The 18,801-nt window shown below is 37.1% G+C and overlaps 1 protein-coding gene across 9 annotated transcripts in view; it reads right to left on the bottom strand.

Moving 5' to 3' along the window:
• DMD (dystrophin) overlaps positions 1 to 18,801 on the bottom strand; it is a 2,185,421-nt gene that overhangs the window by 1,472,025 nt on the left and 694,595 nt on the right. For all 9 annotated transcript variants that reach the window (XM_078064107.1, XM_078064109.1, XM_078064106.1 and 6 more), the window contains 2 exons: positions 15,521 to 15,709; positions 14,651 to 14,832 (listed from right to left, as the gene is read on the bottom strand). In XM_078064107.1, coding sequence (XP_077920233.1) covers positions 14,651 to 14,832; positions 15,521 to 15,709 — 371 coding nt within the window. The remainder of the gene's footprint in view (positions 1 to 14,650; positions 14,833 to 15,520; positions 15,710 to 18,801) is intronic.

Here is an 18,801-nt window from a genome sequence, read left to right as displayed (position 1 = left end):
AAAAACTGAAGAAAAGAATCCCACATTGTTATTCACCCTTGAAGAAATGTTTCAACTATAACACACATTTGTTAGAATCAATACGGAATTTCATTTTAAAATATTATTTATTTCCTTTTTGTAACTTTTAGACAGACATTTCATTCAACAAATATTCACTGACTCCCATACCTTTGCTGGAAACTCCTGTTGATTAGGATGTCCATGTGGGGGAATATGTGTGAAAAGCTCAACTCTGTATGGCTTTCCTTTGGACTTTAAGAACAATTATTTTTAATATAATGTTCAAAAATGTTTTTGCTTTTCCAATGTTGTTACTTTAGATACTCTAATCACTCAGTAATGTCTGGTCAGTAGTTTACTTACGGCTTTCTGCGTAGGTGTTTTACGAAACGAGTTAACAGGTAGTAAAAGGTGCTGTGCTTCCTTTGCTCACTAAGGCCTGCAAAGAGATACCATCGATATACGCAGGTGAATTCCAGGCCAGAGCTACTCAGAGTGAGCAGCAGGGAAGTGAATAGTGGCTCATGGCAATGCCTGAACAGCGGAAGAAGCAACCATGAGGAGGCACTGCTATCAGAAGGTCTGTTTAAAAGCCTGTACAATACAAATGCCCCTTTTCTAAATGTGGTAGAAGAAGGGGTAACTTTAGAAAGTTGGGGGTGATAACTAACCCTTGGGTTAAAATATCATTTAAAATTCATTTTTAACTATTTTGGCTAACATGCATTCAATACTTTTTGTGGGCTAATCTTATTAGGAAGCATAAAATGCACTATTTCAGTGGATCCTAAATGATGATATGTAACATTTATGGTTCGCAGAATGATTTTTGTGGCACAGGGAAAAACTTATGAAATTATTTTAATATGCTTAGCATATATTTACGTGGCCAAGCAATATGCATACGTGTATGTCTGTATACATACATATATATAGTGAGTCTATATATGATTTTAATACATATATAAAATCATACAGCTTAGGATGAGGCTAAGTAAAGATAATTATTTTAAGGAAAAGTATTAAATATGTAATGATAAAAAAATGCAGATATGGAAGGAATTGTGAAGGTGGAACATGACTGACTTGTGTTTGAAAAACACTGAATAATTACATTTGGTCTTCATTATCACTTACTAAGGTAGATAATACCACTGTTATTTTATTTCTGAGGACAATGGATTTGGGGAAGGTTAAAGAATTGGCCCAAGGTGTCCCAGTGACAAGTTAAGACACTATCTAAATGCTAAATTATCTGTCACCCAAATCCATGCTCTTAACTTTGACTTATCTTCCTTCTTTATGGATCAGATGATGTGTTAGGTTGGGTCATATGAAGTTGCTGATATATGAGTCTTCATTCCATGAAAATGACAATTTCATATTGTTCAATTAAAAATATTATTGAGGGGCGCCTGGGTGGCTCAGTCGGTTAAGCATCTGCTTTCGGCTCAGGTCATGATCCCAAGGTCCTGGGATTGAGCCCCACATCAGGTTCCCTGCTCAGCAGGGAGTCTGCTTCTCCCTCTCACTCTCCTTCTGTGCTCGTGCACTCTCTCTCTAATAAATAAAATATTTAAAATAAAACGAAATAAGAATACTATTGAAATGAAAGAAAGAAATTCTACATTTCCAACCAACATTCTAAAGCTGCAAATAAATTAGGGAAACTTGTCAAATTCCTAAAATAAAAATCTATCACCCATAGGCAAAAAAAGAGTATGCATTTCTCTTGGTTTCATTTTATGGTTTTCAAGTGGTCATTTAGAAAGGGCTATAAAAGCAAAAGGAAAGTGAAGCATAAATACATGACAGGCAATAGAGAGAGGAGGACAGTGGAACTAGAATAAACTAGTGCCAGACAGGAGACAGTCCTGACAAAATCCAGAGGCAGAAGCATGTCAGGATATGACATTGGGAACTGCTGCAGCCAACTTCCAGTTGTAAAATTGGCTGAAGACAGAGGGAGGCTAGCAAAACCAATAAATTGAAAGGACCTAGAGGGTATCATGCTAAGTGAAATAAGCCAGTCAGAGAAAGACAAATATCACATGATTTCACTCATATACTGACTTAAGACACAGAACAAACCAACAAAGGGAAAAAAGAGACAAATAAAAAAGAGACTCTTAAATACAGAAATCAAATATGGTGGTTGCCCGAGGGGAGGTGGGTGGGGGGATGGGTGAAAGAGGTGAAGGGGATTAAGAATGCACTTTAGCTTGATGAGCACTGAATGTAGAGAATTGTTGAATCATTTTATTCTATACCTGAAACTCATAGAACACTGTATGTTCATTTTATTCCAATAAAAAATGAAAAGAACCTGGGATTTTGATGGCACAATGGAGTCATATACTTAACCTAGAGCTATCCCACCCGTGGATTTAGTGTAATATAAGATAATGACATCCTTATGGTTTTAAGTAGTGCTTCCCAAACTTTAATGTGCATACAAATCAGGTGGGGAATATGTCCTACATTGTAAGTCTGGGGAGGGACCTGAGAGTCTTCATTTCTAACAAATGCCCAGGGCATGCCAATGCTGCTGGTCCATGGACCACACTTGAAGAAGCAATGGTATAAGCTACTTGGATTTGGGTTGTTAGCTGCAGTAAAAAAACATCTTAGGGAATAAGATAATTTTACTGATGATCTCCTTCTCACCCCACACCCTGCTGTGGGAACATGTCTCTGTGAACATGAAGGAAATCACTGCAAACAGAGTCTGCTTTACAGAGATTCTGCTGGACTGTAGCAAGGCATTTATCCTCTAACCAGTACTGCCCAATAGATCTTACAATGATGTAAATGTTGTATATCTGCGTTATCCAATATGATAGCCACTAGCCATGTGTGGCTACTGTGCACTTGAAATATGGCTAGTGTAAATGAGAAACTGAATTTTTACCCATACCTAATTATAATAACTTAAATTTACAACTAAATAACTACATGCAGCTAGTGGCTGCCATATTGGACAGTACCGGTCTAAACCAACAGACAACTAGATTGACAATAGCAAGGATTGCTTACTTAGCAGTCTTTATCCATAATACTTTATTATGTCACACAATATTTATAAGGAAGGATATCCTGGGTTAAGGAATTTAGGAATAAATATGAAGAGCATTTTCTGAAATCTTGGTTTTCTACACAAATTTATAAATGTCAAAATGGTATATGTTTTCATTAATTTCAGCCTATATTTGATAGCCTAAATAGTGTTTCTTGGGCTTTATGGAAATGCATTATAAAATGTATAAAATACTTATAAAACATAATCATATGCTAGATGCTATACTAATAAATATGTAAAAGTATAGACTTCATAAATCCTAGGGACTTACGATGAAAAATTACTAAGATTGGTTCTCAGGCCCCATTTCCTAGACTTCATAATTACTTGCTTATATACAATTCTCAAATAAGAAATACAACTAATGAAAGGAGGTAAAATATTAATGTGAATTTATAGATTACAAAAGAATTCCCAGTGATGTTCAATTAGCATGTTATACACCCAAAATACAATCACATGATTTAAGTTGTCAATAAAACCTATATATTTGATTTAAGGGAGGGCTACTGGTAAGAATTAGAGAAACTGAATATTTAATGCACTTTTTACTTTCAAATGCATGCCATTTAGTAACTAAAATCACACTGATAAAAACCAAAATTAATTTATTGACTTATTCAAACTGCTGGCCTGAAAATCTCAGCAAAATGGCTGTAGTGACTAGATTACATAGTTTTGATTTTAGCTCAAGAATTTTTTATGTACAACTAGATGTTCTGGGAATGCTGATAAATATGTAGTTATTTTAACCCCCTTGTATGGGTTTTTGTTTCATTTACTCTATTACGAAAGTGATCAATGAAGGTGACATTTATACATCAGGTTTTTATTAAAACTATCACAGAAATGTGAATTAGTGGAATTTATATCCAGCCAGGTGATTCCAGTGAACATCCAGGGGTGAAAACGATTGTGTTGGTTTTCAGGACTCAGGCATAATTTTTACTTCAGCCCTTGGGTGTTCACAAGTGGCAAATGTTTAGGTAGCTGAGCCCAGGCAGCATGACTCTATCAGGATTAACATGAACCAGAGGCAAGGAGATGACATAGAGACAGGTTTAGGACACATAAAAATGTCTTCACTGAATTATTTATAAATGAATAATACTATATAAGTACTAAATTACCTACTAAAATAGTAGTTTTAACCTTGCGTGATTTGGGACATTTAAATATAACTTTATGTATGAATAACAAATTATATTTATCATGTGCCAGACAACAGAGGTATTACTATAATTAATCCTAGTGATACAGGAACTGATCTTAGCCCCAATTTACAGATGGGGAAACAAAGGTATACATGGGTCAAGGGGCAAGCAAGGGAAGGTGGGAAAGCAGGAATCAGTTAGTTTGGCCCTGGGGCCTACTTCACCATGTGATTTTTTTAGAGATGACTTTTATATCTACTCCTCATTTCATTTATATCAGTGATTATCAGGACATAAAAATAGAAGGAAAAAAGGTCATTTAGTGGGATCTTATAGAGATTGTCATTAATGGATAATTTTGCTCTTTCTTCTCACCAAAATGAAAAGTACAGTTGTTACTATTGAGACAAATGTTCTTAGCATAAGGTTTACACTAATGCTAGAAAACACAATACACCGAGACCCAGTTTCCCTCAAACATATGGTGACAAGGTAAAATAAATGACCAGATACTTTAAATATTTATAATGTTCCACTAAATGTAGGAATCAGAAAACATGATATATTCTAGGCAAAGCAAAACAAACAAAAAAAACCCATATTGTTTTAAAATTATAAAGCAATATTGATTTTTTTAAAAGCAAAGTTTCAGTAATGCATATACAAACACATGTAAAGGCTTTTTTGTATGGCAGTAATGAATGGGCCATATGAAGCACATTAGTAGTTTTCAATTCTCAAAGTTTGGGACATTTATCAAAGCTCAATGAATGCCTTGTGAAATATAAGGTTTAAAACCGAGAATCCAATAAAAACAATGACCCCAAATGTGTACAACTTTCCAAATCATTGTTACCTCTCTCCTACCACATTTAACCACCCCTACCTCCACCACCACCATCTGCCAGGTCCCATTCTAAATTTCTGAAAGTGTACTATCTGCGTCTGTGCACGTGGTTCCTCCCTCCTTGCCCCCCTGCACCTCTGTGCCTCAATTAATGCACCCTCTGTCTGCCAAGTCCTAATCATACCTTAAAAAACCCAGCTACAAAGCTTGACAGTGGACAATGGTCTTCTGTCTACTACCACTATACTACTACGAGTAGAGTAGTTTCCATTGCAGAATGAAATGAGGCAAAGGTCTAACTGAATCACATAAAGAGGCTTTTCCCCCCTAAAACAATGTGTCGGTCCTCTTCACTACAGCACCACCATTCAGTCCAATTAGTACGCTGACGTCTATCTTGGGCCAGAAGAGAAAGCAAGGAGAACAGGACATGCACATTTTTCAAAATTTCCCACTAATTCTGAAAGTTACCATTATATTACACCCTGCCACCTGGTCTTGGAGGCCACAGTTTTTAGTCCACAACCTCACAATAAATATTTCTGAAAGAATTCACCTGCCAAGTTCCCCTTCCAACAGCCAGAAATAAAAGTAAATTTTCAACCCTCCCTCAAAATTAAAAGTGTATTCATATTTATTTTTTCACCAGGTGGAATGTGAGAAATAGTGCTATGTTTAAAAAGGATTCTGTGTGACAAAAATGTACCATTGTTTTCAAAATCCTGATCTATTTTATTCCTCCATCCATATATCTCAACAGCAGCTTAATTATTGATATTCTTCAACTATCCAGAGCAAGATTAAAGTTCAAAATGCAAACAAATTCATCTGCATTTTGAAAGCATAAATTCAAAAGAGTCACAGTAACATAATAAAGAAGCTGCATGGCTGGATGCAAAAGATTTTTGTGGCAAATACATTATGGCAACCCTCAATTCAATCTTCCTGATTAAATACTCACGAAGTGGATGAAGAAACGCAGATGTCATCACAAACCAAGGACTACTATTAAATACAATGATTGGAAGATTGTTTAAATTATCCCTAGTAAGAATGGGGAATGTTGACACTCAGAGATCACATTCATTTATATGGCAAGAGAAGCCTACTCTCAAATTCAAAAATTATGTCACTATATAATATCTGGCATAGAGCCTGGCATATAGTAGACACATGATAAATATTTCTTGAATGAATAAGTGGTATCATTTAATTAACCATCGAACATAAGACATAATACAAAAACACGAACCCTTTCCTGATCAGAAATATCAGAATTAAGATGATAAAAATACCAATTTCCATAAAATCTGTTCCTGTCTCCGGACCTTTCCATTTGTTTGCCTTTGCCCCAGCTATCTGCATGGCTTGTTCGCTCCCTTCATTTAGGGCTCTCCTTAAACATTACCTCACCAGAGAGGCCTTCCCTAACTGACTGCCTCCATATAATCACACACATGACGTTTCCTTCTCCTAATCTACCTCCTGACTCTTTTCCCTTTATCATTTATCACCATCTGATGTTATACATATTTTGTAATTGTGTCCTCCCACTAAGAATGCAAGCTTCATAAGAGAGGGAGTTAGTCTGCTTTGTTCACTGATATTTCCCTAGGATCTAAAACAGTGCTGGGAATATAGTAGGTAAGAATTGTTAGTGAGAGAGATGAATGAATGATTAAACTTAATTTTCTAATTATCATTGTTTATCTTTGTGAAAAAGCATTGTTCCAAAAAATCCTACTCTCTACTCTGATTTATATTAATTCTAGAGACTGGGCTTTCCTATTTATAATTTAAACTGTAAGAGTCATACACTTTTTATTATTTGAACAAGGACTCTCCACATTTTAACTGCACATTATTTACAGAAAGAATTGTGACAGCCAGTCATACCTATTTGAATGTGACCGAATTACTGTATGTTAATTATTGCTGCTTATTAGGCCAGTAATTAATTGTCAGTACTCTCACGTTGTCTCTATTGTATATTCCTTCACAAGAATCTTGCAATTCCATTGTCACCCCATGAGATAATATCAACATTTGAGGATTAAATGAGACATCACCCAGCACCGTTTTTGGAGCTTCTAAGAAAGTAGTTAAAATGTTTGGCCCCTCAGTTAATAGGAAAAGAGGAACAAGAAATAATAAAAGCAGTGGTGTACAAACAAGGAGTATGGATTTATACTATTTCATAATTGTTTCAAGTAGATCAGTGCTGCTCAAACTTTAATGGGCTTAGGAATCACTGGCGATCTTGCTAAATTGCAGATTCTGATTCTGTAGAGCACAGGGAGGATGGAGATTCTGAATTTTTAATAAGTTCTCAGGTAATGTTGGTCTTGCTGTCCTTGAACCACCTTGATCTCCAAGAAATTCTCATTTTAACATTATTAGAAGAATTTAAAAATGAATTAACAAAACGGTTATATAAAATCACACGTAGGAGTCTGAGATTATGCATTGTTAAAACAGTCATTGCAATAAATTCATTTGTTGGACTGGAAGCACCTGAAGAAATTAATTTATTTGTTCATCCATTCACTTATATATTCATATATGCAATATGTTAGCCACTTCACTTGGGAGAAAACCCACCATTTGTTCAGCATCTCCTTTGCTCTATTCATCACTCATGTATGTCATCTCATCTCAATATTGGAACAGACATGTGGGGAAAAAAGATGAACCAGATTTTTTAGACACATTTTTCTCTTCAAAGTGTGGATGGTGATTCACAATGATTTGCCATGTTATGGCTGGTATCATTACCCAGATACTGTTCAGATCTCTCCTCCTGCTGATGGAAACCAGAACAGAACTTCACGTGGCCTCCTTACTGACTCGCTTTCATTTTCTTCCCCCCATCACAAAGACTTTACTTTCCCCCTGCATGTCCTAACCACAATTATCAGAGAAGTTGATGGAACTTGCTGTGCTTATCTTTTTTTTTTTTTTTTTTAAAGATTTTATTTATTTATTTGACAGAGAGAGACAAAGCGAGAGAAGGAACACGAGCAGGGGGAGTGGGAGAGGGAGAAGCAGGCTTTCCGCAGAGCAGGGAGCCTGACGTGGGGCTCGATCCCAGGACCCTGAGATCATGACCTGAGCTGAAGGCAGACGCGTAATGACTGAGCCACCCAGGCGCCCCTTGCTGTGCTTATCTTTATGAGTCCTTATAGAAATTTCTGTCAGTAAATCTCTTTTTCTCTTTGCAGGTTGCATTTTTCAATCAAATTAATGAGTTTATTCATAGAGAAGAAGATTTTCTGTTGTTCCTGTGCCAGTTGCCTTCTTGCACTTCCACAGTAGGAAGTTTTGCCTTTTTCTTCTCGCTCCCTCACCTCCCACCACTCAAAGGGTATTCTGCAGCATAAAATGCATCAAAACAAAAATCATTTTACCTCCTCTCCTTAAGGTTTCCAACTCGAGTAGGTCAAGAAACAGTGTACATTATATGTTGTTAAAAGAAAAAGAAGATAGCAGGAAGGGAAAAATGAAGGGGGGGAATCGGAGGGGGAGACGAACCATGAGAGACTATAGACTCTGAGAAACAAACTGAGGGTTCTAGAGGGGAGGGGGGTGGGGGGATGGGTTAGCCTGGTGATGGGTATTAAAGAGGGCACGTACTGCATGGAGCACTGGGTGTTATATGCAAACAATGAATCATGGAACACTACATCAAAAACTAATGATGTAATGTATGGTGATTAACATAACATAATAAAAAAAAAAGAGTGTCCTGTTTTTGTTATTTTAGTAATGCAATCAGTGGCACTTAGTTCTTTCATTCCAATTTCATAAACATTGTTAAAGATTTTTTTATTATTATGTTCAATTAGCCAACATATAGTACACCATTAGTTTTTGATGTAGTGTTCAACGATTCATTAGTTGCATAGATTTTTAATGGACCAATAGCAGCATGTTGGTGTCAAAGTAGTATGTGGCTAGAGATGTTTTTACAAACTTCTTTACCATATTAGCTTCGTCATCAATTCATATCTATGAATGTATCAGAATTGTAGTGGAAAGAAATAAGAAAAGAACCAAATGGAAATGGAGTAAAAAGAGGAAGAAAGGAGGGAGAAGCATCTGTGTGTGTGATTTTTTACTGACTTTTTTTTTTTTAATTTTAGCTAGTTTACATTGCAATATTAGTTTCAGGAGTAGAATTCAGTGATTCATCACTGACATACAACACCCAGTACTCATCACAACAAGTGCCCTCCTAAATACCTGTCACATATCTAGCCTATCCCCCCACCCACCTCCTGCCATCAACCCTCAGTTTGTTCTCTATCATTAAGAGTCTCTTATGATTTATTTCCTTCTCTCCCTCCCCACCCCTTCCCATATGTTCATCTGTTTTCTTTCTTAAATTCCACATATGAGTGAAATCATATATTTGTCTTTCTCTGAGTGACTTTCTTTTTTTTTTTTTTTTAAAGATTTTATTTATTTATTTGACAGAGAGAGACACAGCGAGAGAGGGAATACAAGCAGGGGGGGTGGGAGAGGGAGAAGCAGGCTTCCCACCGAGCAGGGAGCCTGATGCGGGGCTCGATCCCAGGACCTGGAATCATGACCTGAGCCGAAGGCAGACGCTTAACGACTGAGCCACCCAGGCGCCCCTGAGTGACTTATTTCATTTAGCATAATATACTCTAGCTTCATCCACATAACTGAAAATGGGCAAGATTCCATTCTTTTGCTGGCTGAGTAATATTCCAGTGTGTGTGTGTGTGTGTGTGTGTGTGTGTGTGTGTACCACATCTTCTTTATCCATTCATACTGACATTTCTTTATAAAGCATATTTCTAAGTGTTTCAATATTTCAACTGTAAAATTTCAACTTCAAATGTAATTTCAATCACTCTGAACATGTTCCCTCCCACCCAGGGAAAACACCCACAATCATATCCTTTGGGAAAAAAATGAACAAGGCAATTAGAACAAGATGGAGAAAAAGAGTGAAAAATACATATGAGGCAAAGTATTAACCACAATGGTACAGTTAAATAGCTCATGGCTAGCCATCTTATTTACAATGGTGATCATTCTTTGCATTTTGTAATTATTGTGCATTCACAATCTACTTTTCATACCCTATCTCAGCCAGTAGCTTTTTGAGGTATGCCAGGTACACAGTAGAAGTGCTGTTGTTTCATCAGTCAGTAACTAAGAATCACAGAGGGGAAGTATGTTACCCCAGTTCACATAAATAGGTGTTTAAGAAAGTGAGACCTTATCCCTTAGGCAAATTAGAGTAAGGTGGAAATAGGAGCATTTTGTTACCTCTCTCTATATTTTTTAATTTTTTTGTTTGATAATTGTTAATGATTTGTGGGATAAATAGCATTTCCCAGATGCAACCTGTGTGTAGCTAACATCTATGTGCATGAGGCAAGGAGATCTATTTCCAAAGCAAAAGGATCCTGACTGTTAAAAAGGCAAAAAAGGAACTAAAATAAATAGAGCAGGAGTAGTTTATAAATTAACTGTTGGGCTAAGATAACAGAATATACTCCGATATTAAAGACCTGGCATCTCTCACCTGGGTTACTGCACTGACCTTATAACTTCCTCTCTTCTTCCAGTGTCATTACTGATAGCTCCTTTACTTGTCTCCCCCCTACTTAAAACATTCTAGTGGTGGGGCACCTGGGTGGCACAGTGGGTTAAGTGTCCAACTCTTGGTTTCAGCTCCGGTCATGATCTCATGGTGGTGGGATCGAGCCCCACACTGGGCTCTGCATTCAGTACAGAGTCTGCCTGGAATTCTTTCTCCCTCTCCCTCGGCCACTCCCACTCATGCTTACTCTCTCAAATAAATAAATAAATAAATCTTAAAAAAAAAAATTCTGGTGGCTTTTTCGTGCATTTATGCTAGAACTCAAAGCCCTTATCTCTTACCCTGACTGATGCCACCATACAAGAGACGACCCTCACCTTTCTTTTAACCCCGTCTCATACCTTGGCTGTCTAACCTTTCCTCCTGCAACTTCCCCATTCACCCTGACTTTTCGCTTCCTCTAACAAGCCAGTTGTTCCTCTTTTAGGGCCTTTGCATAGGCTCTTCCCTCTGCCTGAACTGTAACTCCCCTCATCTACAAATGGTCGTTCCTTCTTGTCATTCAAATCCAAGTTAAATGGTAACACCGCAGAAATAATATTATTGGATCACAAAGGCTAAATATCAGATAGGAATAAGTTTTCTAAAGAAATTAAAAGGTACTGTGACACAGAGATGCTTCTACTTCCTTTCTTCCTCTGGTGTTCTTTTTTTTTTAAACAGCCTCTCAAGAGCTTCAGGAGATCTGCAACTTAACCTCTTATGACCAAATACTATATCCCCAGTGCCTGGAAATGTATCTGATATCTTGAGGCACTCCATTAATGTTGGTTAATACTTGCATGTATTTGTGTGTGTGTGTGTAGAGTTTTGCATATATATATATAAATATATATATATTTAATATATATCAATGTATATGAATAAAATATGATTTTATTATTGCTGGCAGATATGTTGGTAGGTAATATATATAATCGTCAAGTGTAAATATTCACAGATTTTAGTTATAAGCTTATTTGTATTCCCAACTAGTTTTTTTTTACATTTGTTATAAGATCACAACTTAAGAATTCTAGCATGGAGGGACACCTGGGTGGCTCCGTCCATTAAGTGGCTGCCTTCAGCTCAGGTCATGATCCTAAGGTCCTGGGATCGAGCCCTGCATTGGGCTCCTTGCTCAGCGGGGAGCCTGCTTCTCCCTCTGCCTGCCACCTGCTTTTCCTTCTGTCTGCCATTCCCCCTGCTTGAGCTCTCTCTCTCTGATTAAAAAAAAAAAAAAAAAAAAAAATCTAGCACGGCTTCAGTTACATCTTATATGCCTAGACAAACCTTAATTATCATTCCACTCATCACTAAAGCTAGGCTTAGGCAGAGATGATGGCTTCTGATGGGGTCTATCCACACTCTGTCTTTGCAAAGGAGAGAGATGAAAAAGGTAGACTGATCCATTTTTGTTTACTAGCAATTTACTTGGCCTTACTACATACCTTTGGAAACAATAGGTGATGCTCCCTATGAAGCTAGTCATCAATATGGTCATGATAATAGAAAGTGAACATGCTTATAAAAGCATGGAATTATTCTTTTTTTAAAAAAATACTGACAACATTCTATTGTCATAATTAGCTCTTTAGTTCCTCCAAAAAAGTCTATTAAGAGTCAGGTCCAGCATAGTTTGCATAATGGCTTATCTCATTTAGAATTTAATAGGTTTTATGCATCAACACACACAAAGTTAGTGAAAGTGGTATGGGAGACTTACTTGTACAAACTCACAAAAGATTTCTGAATTTGCTTTGGGAAACAATACTTTGTGTATGGGTATTTCAACAAATTGTCCAGAAAAGACTATGTGCAACAAGTCGTTCCCTATTAGTGTCTCATATTCAAAACTCTGTTTTAACAAAAACTATGCCAGCTAAGAAGACGCCCTTGCCTTCCTAATAATCATTCCAAAAGCTTAAACACAAACCAAAGTGTTTAAAACCAAAGTGCCCAAATCTTCCCTCAAGACAAACTGGTTTTTGATGTCAGGTTTAGTTAAGGACTGATGTTGCCATTTTAGCTTTTCCATCCTCCAGCGGGAAGGGGGTGAGGAAATTACAGGCATACACACACACATGCACACACACATACATACATGTGTATGTGTGTGTGCATGTGTGTGTGTATAAATATGGATGTGTGCACTATCGTCCATGTATGTGTATCTATGCTGTCATCTATCATCTAATGGTAGCTGTCCCTTTAAGATGGGTTTTTTTTAAATTAAACTTTTTTTTAAAACAGATTAAAAATTGGAGATTTTAATTTTAGGTTGAATTCACCTTTTCTTGTAACTCGGTCTCAAACTGCAATTCTTTAATTGACTGTTATGAACACTTGATACCTTATCATCAGTCTTATTTAAAAAAGGGATTGAGGAACAATGGGGCTAATAAGCCTCCAGAAGAGAATGGGGAAAAGAGAAGGTAGGAAAGAGACGACAGTGGTTCCCCTGTGGGATTTTAAAGACAAGCAAATTTTGTCTGAGGTTGCTTTGTTTAAGTTGCACAGATCAGTAAAAATAGAAGTTGTAACCTGAAGAAGGTTGGGATATGACCACAAGTAGGAGGCTCTACATCTTATAATTTATGATGATAAATGGGTGGAATAAATCAGTTGACCCTTGGGCATGGGTACCGGGCCGACTCCAGCATTCTAATATGGCTGGGTGTGACTCTCACTTCCAGGGTTTGCTACCATCATCAAAATGATCACAGCAGGGGGGGCGCCTGGGTGGCTCAGTTGGTTAAGCGACTGCCTTCGGCTCAGGTCATGATCCTGGAGTCCCTGGATCGAGTCCCGCATCGGGCTCCCTGCTCGGCAAGGAGCCTGCTTCTCCCTCTAACCCTCCCCCCTCTCATGTACTCTCTCTCTCTCATTCTCGCTCTCTCAAATAAATAAATAAATCTTTAAAAAAAAAAAAATTAAAAAAAAAAAATGATCACAGCAGGGGAAAATGTCAGGATGTATAGACTAGTATCTCCTGGTCTGGAATACCAATATTTGTGAAAATTCTATCCTATATATGCCTTATTTATTTTTTCAAAAGACATGAGTTTAAAAATGTGTTTCTCCCCCCTCCCTATTGTCACGCTATAATTTAGTACTGAAATAGCAATCTTCCCAGCATATCTAATGAGTTTCTTTGGTCCTATTTTAAAGCTTTTAATCTTCATAAATAATAGCTAAGTAAACTTAAGGTGCTTGGACAATTTCTTTAGCTTAATGTATTCAAATCCACAGTTGGCACTTCATTTCTTTTCATTTAAAAATAAATCTATCTTGTCTTGATAGGCTTTACATGAATACACACACCCAACAATATAAATCAAAGCAACACATCCAGAATGATGAGATCTACTTGTTACCTTTAGAAGAAACACACCATTTTCAGAAATGTCTCAAAAAATTCTTTTTTGATAAAGTCAATATATATTCTTAAAATAATTCACAACCATACAGTAGTTGCATAAGGATTTTCGAACACAAATGAGAAACATTTTTTCAAGAGGATTTCCATGAACACATGAGAAACTATTTAATATTTTGAGAGCTTTTCCTTCAGAAGAGAAGTTTCCTAAAACTGTACCTAATAGGTGATTTTATGTGCATGGCTTCCCATTTATACTTCCAAGACTTCCAGAGTCACATTTAAATTTTGGAGAAAACTGAGAAAATATTAACTATGACACCAATTTCGGGAACTTTTAAAGCAGAGTTCTGCAGATAATGGTCCTTCTATCCAACATTTCCACATTAATTACAAAAGTGAAAAACAAAATGAAACAGACATGAAAATCCAACCAAAACATCCCCTAATAAAAAAAGAGCTACATACCTTGGAAACCAACTGAGAATCCCAACTGAAACAAAAAACTGCATCTAAATAATAGTAAGATTCCAAAACTTGCTATTTTTAGGAATTAAAAACAAGGACTTACTTGCTTTGTTTTTCCATGCTAGCTACCCTGAGGCATTCCCATCTTGAATTTAGGAGATTCATTTGTTCTTGTACTTCACTTTCTTCATCTTCTGATAACTTCCCTATTCCAATCAGTTGACTTCCCAGTTGCAGAACATTACCAACCCGTCCCTGATGGGATGTCAAATCCATCATGAACCCCTGACAGGGAAAGAAGGTGACACAAGTTGATACTTTAGGTCAATCCTTACGGTTTTGGATTTTATTTTTTTGCAATTTTAAATTTGTAGCCCAGTTAAATTATATTCCCAGTAAAATGATTTCATTTTTTATTTAAGAAAACCCAACATTGTTTTTAATTTGAATTAAGGGCAATTATTAGCTTCGGTCACCTTCTGCAGAAGCAGATCCTGAGATAGGGATTTGTGTGCAAGTGACTTACTAAGTCAAAGCTCCTGGAGAGACAAGCAAAGGAGCCAAAGTAGCAGAAAACAGGACAGGAAAGGAGCGGAAAGCAAGTGAGTGTGTCATTTCAGGAACGGTCTCCCACCGCGAGTAGTGCGGCCTGATATCACACAGGTACTCTGGAGTTATATGTAAGTTATATCTTAGCACTGCCTTGACCCAAGAAAAGTGAGCTAGGCTCTCATATCCCTGCAATGAGTCACTGGCAAAAATCAGATCTCAGCAACTTCAAGTGTCATTCTTCAAGGCAGAACTTCAAATGCTGGCTGGTGGAATCCCATGCCCATAAACATTTGTTTCCATCTCAAAATAAGAACTAAATTACCAAAACACAAAGATCTTATAGAGTAATTGAGATAACAAGAGAGACTTGCCATAATGACAAGTCATGAGCTTTGTTTCATAAATCAATGTTTTGCTTTACCTCATGAGTATGAAATTGTTCTTTCACTTCTTCTACATCATTAGAAATCTCTCCTTGGGCTTGCAATGTGTCCTCCGCTGAAAGAAGCCATGAGAGTACTTCTTCTAAAGCTGTTTGGTAACTGTCCAGGTTTACTTCAGTCTCCATTAATGAACGGCCAAATGACTTGTCTTCAGGAGCTTCCAAACGCTGAACAATAAAATAAATTGGGTGTTATACAATTAGTATCTCTGCAGACTTCCAGTATATTACATGATAAATTGAATGAAATATTTAAAATGCTAGAAATGTCCACTTGCATTATCAGAGACATGAACAGCAGACACATACAAGAGCAAGTCTGCATTTTAACATCTCACAAATATACACACAAATTCTCAAATGGCAGTTGAAATCTACTTCAAATTAATATTTTATTAAAGCTTTTCTGGATTACTATAAGGAGTGAATTAATACATCATCTCTTCGTGTTGTATTTTAAACGCTACTAATTTTCACCCATAGGTAACTTTTTTCATTTCATATTTTCATTCGTTTACATATATACATTATTGGTATTATATGTACATACTTTTGCAATGGCATTAAAGGAAACATCTCTTCCCAAGAGGTGGGAATGAAATATTTCTGAAGATTTAAAGAACAGAAAAGTTATCAGTATGAAAATTAGTGGGTGAAGAAGGTAAAATTTAAAGAGAAATAGCTCATTCACATATCTGAAATTTTTAATAGTATGATGACTTCTATAAATTAAACTTTTATTTCCAGAAGCCCATGGTTTCAGTAGCAAGACATCATCTTAGGAGAAGTAAAATACGAAGTATTCGCTTCCACATTTCATTAGCAGGATGTTAAGTAAGACTCCCAACAGTTGTCTTGAAACTCTAAATTTCTCTTGAAACCATAAAGCTGAGAACAACAGGGACAAAGTGGCCATGATTCTAAAGAGAAGATCCAGGCCACCTCTGAAGGTGCTGCTAAGAGGGGACGAGTTTTCTGGTCCCACCACCCTCAATCCACTACCTAGCTCAAAGTTGTAGAAGAAGCATGGAGACTGACTGGAGCAAACTAATGAGAAAACATTCCTGTGGACTAGCTAGAGCACTTATGCACATCTGTACCTTCTCCCCTCCTTAAGCCAAGTAATGAAGACTTTGGAAGAATCACCTGGAGAGGGTAGGGTAGTTTCCAGGATGGAATACTGACCTCTAAACCTGGCTGTATGTCAGCAGGGATTCCCAAACTATGGAACCAGTACTACCAAGTGACAGGAGAGAACTCTTGGGATAACCTCTGTGTCTGGTGCTTTAATATGAGGGCAATTGTCAATGGTCAGAATTTAAGCCAATAAGAAAATCTGCATGAATTTTTCTTTGGGTCAAATACACTCGTGGTAGGTGGCTGGGCTTCAAAAATCCTAAGGAAGAATGCACTCAAGAGGGTTTCCTGCTGAAGTAAGGAACAGAGACAAACTGATGACATAGTTAAGCAGAGCAAAGATATTAGAGAAACATTTGGAGAGGAATCTTCTCTACATCCCAAAGATAGCAAGTAAGCACTGGGCCCTTAAAAAACAGGGTTCTGCAAAGGAAACAAAAGGCAGGATAGAACAATGAGAAGCTACTTGGAAGACTGCATGATCATGCCTAGGAAAAAGATCTATCCTTTTGATGGCTTTCCTCTGACATGTATGCCTTGAATTTCTAGTCCCTCCCAACAATGGGCCTTATCCCACTGAGCTGCAAGCACCAATCTAATTGTGCTCTTCTGATAAATGCTCCAACTTTAAAACTTTATTATCATAAATTTCTTCAACTATTAAGTCCTTTAAGATGAAAAGACATAGGGGCAGTGTGTGGTGTGGTATTTTCATCAAGTGATGCACTCTGCATCTGTTTCTAAAGAACTGACAGAAATATGTCATCCTAAGTCAAAAGCACCCAACTCTACTATCTCTCACAGAGCATATCCTGAGAGAGCTATCCGCATGGGCCCACCTCAAGGTCAAGGCAAATTTCTGAAGGTCTTAGGGGTCTGAACAAATTCCATGATGTATCTCTTTTCTCCACCCCTAATTACTATTAATAATAAATGCCAAAGTTAGCATTAAAAGGAGAAAAGTCACAAAAAGGTAGCCTGAGACATGTATATAGACAGGACCAGCTTCATGTTGTGCAATCTGAGCAGCTGTATGGTGCCCCAAGGCTCAAAAGGACACCTTGCTTGTTTTATCTGCTTCTTGACATTGCCACCTTAAAATCCTTAATAACTTTATCTCTGAAGTGGGCAATATAAGTGAAGTCCAATAAGGTGACAACGTGTGCACGTGTGCAGAGGAAATAAATACAATATGTGTGTTCACCCCCATTTGCATATAGTATTGCTGATGTTCCATGAGTAGAGAATGCTGGTGGACACATGGTATGTGGGGATTTAACAACACTAGAGGCGAGTACAAGGTTAAGTACGTCTATGAATGAGTGAGGGCCCTAACAGCCCCAGGAACTCACACTCTTTGTGAACCAGAACTTGCTTCCAATGCAGAAAGAAGGCAGTTCCAAGAAAACATGAACAACCAAAGAGCCCTTCAATATCTTTTCTTACTCGTATTTCTTTCCCGTTATTAGCCAACCATTTAGGCTGAAATTCATGACAGAGAAAGAAAGGGAAAGGGCAACCCATAGTTCCTTGTTCTTTTGATCCTCCCTCAACTGAACACTGAAAGTAGACAATATTAGTAGAATGAGCACCTATCAAGAAGTGAAATAAAAACAGCTAAGTTAGTTGTGTAGTGTTTCCACATTAAGAATGAAATACATAGGCACATATAAGCTACAAAATACAAATTGTGTAGTGTTGGTGATTCCGCATTAGTTACATGGTCTTATATTTGCATTTACAACTGCAATTGCACAATATAACAATGAACAGTAAAACTCATGCTGATACTTTAAAATTCTAATTTTCTTTATTCAGTCTGAAGTTAAACAGCAAATAAAAAAACACAAGGGGAAGTCAAGAAAGAGAGACCATGGAATAAAGGAAACGGTTTTATATTTTAATTTTAACAGCACTTCCCTTCCTGCTTTTTGAACAAGGGGCTCTGTATTTCATTTTCCACTATGCTGCACATTGTGCAGCCAGCCCTGCGAATAGGTAAAAAAAAAAAAAAAAAAAGTGCAATTCAATCATGGATATTTTGGCTCCTCTGGGTTACAGGTGAGAGGAGATGGGTGCTTTATTGTCATGTACAGTAGAATGTGGGTGTAAAACCCAGGGGC

Source organism: Halichoerus grypus, chromosome X (assembly GCF_964656455.1).
Source record: "Halichoerus grypus chromosome X, mHalGry1.hap1.1, whole genome shotgun sequence".
NCBI classification, from domain to species: Eukaryota; Metazoa; Chordata; class Mammalia; order Carnivora; family Phocidae; genus Halichoerus; species Halichoerus grypus.
Note: the sequence above shows the minus strand (reverse complement) of the source record. Positions and strands in the feature narration are given on the sequence as shown.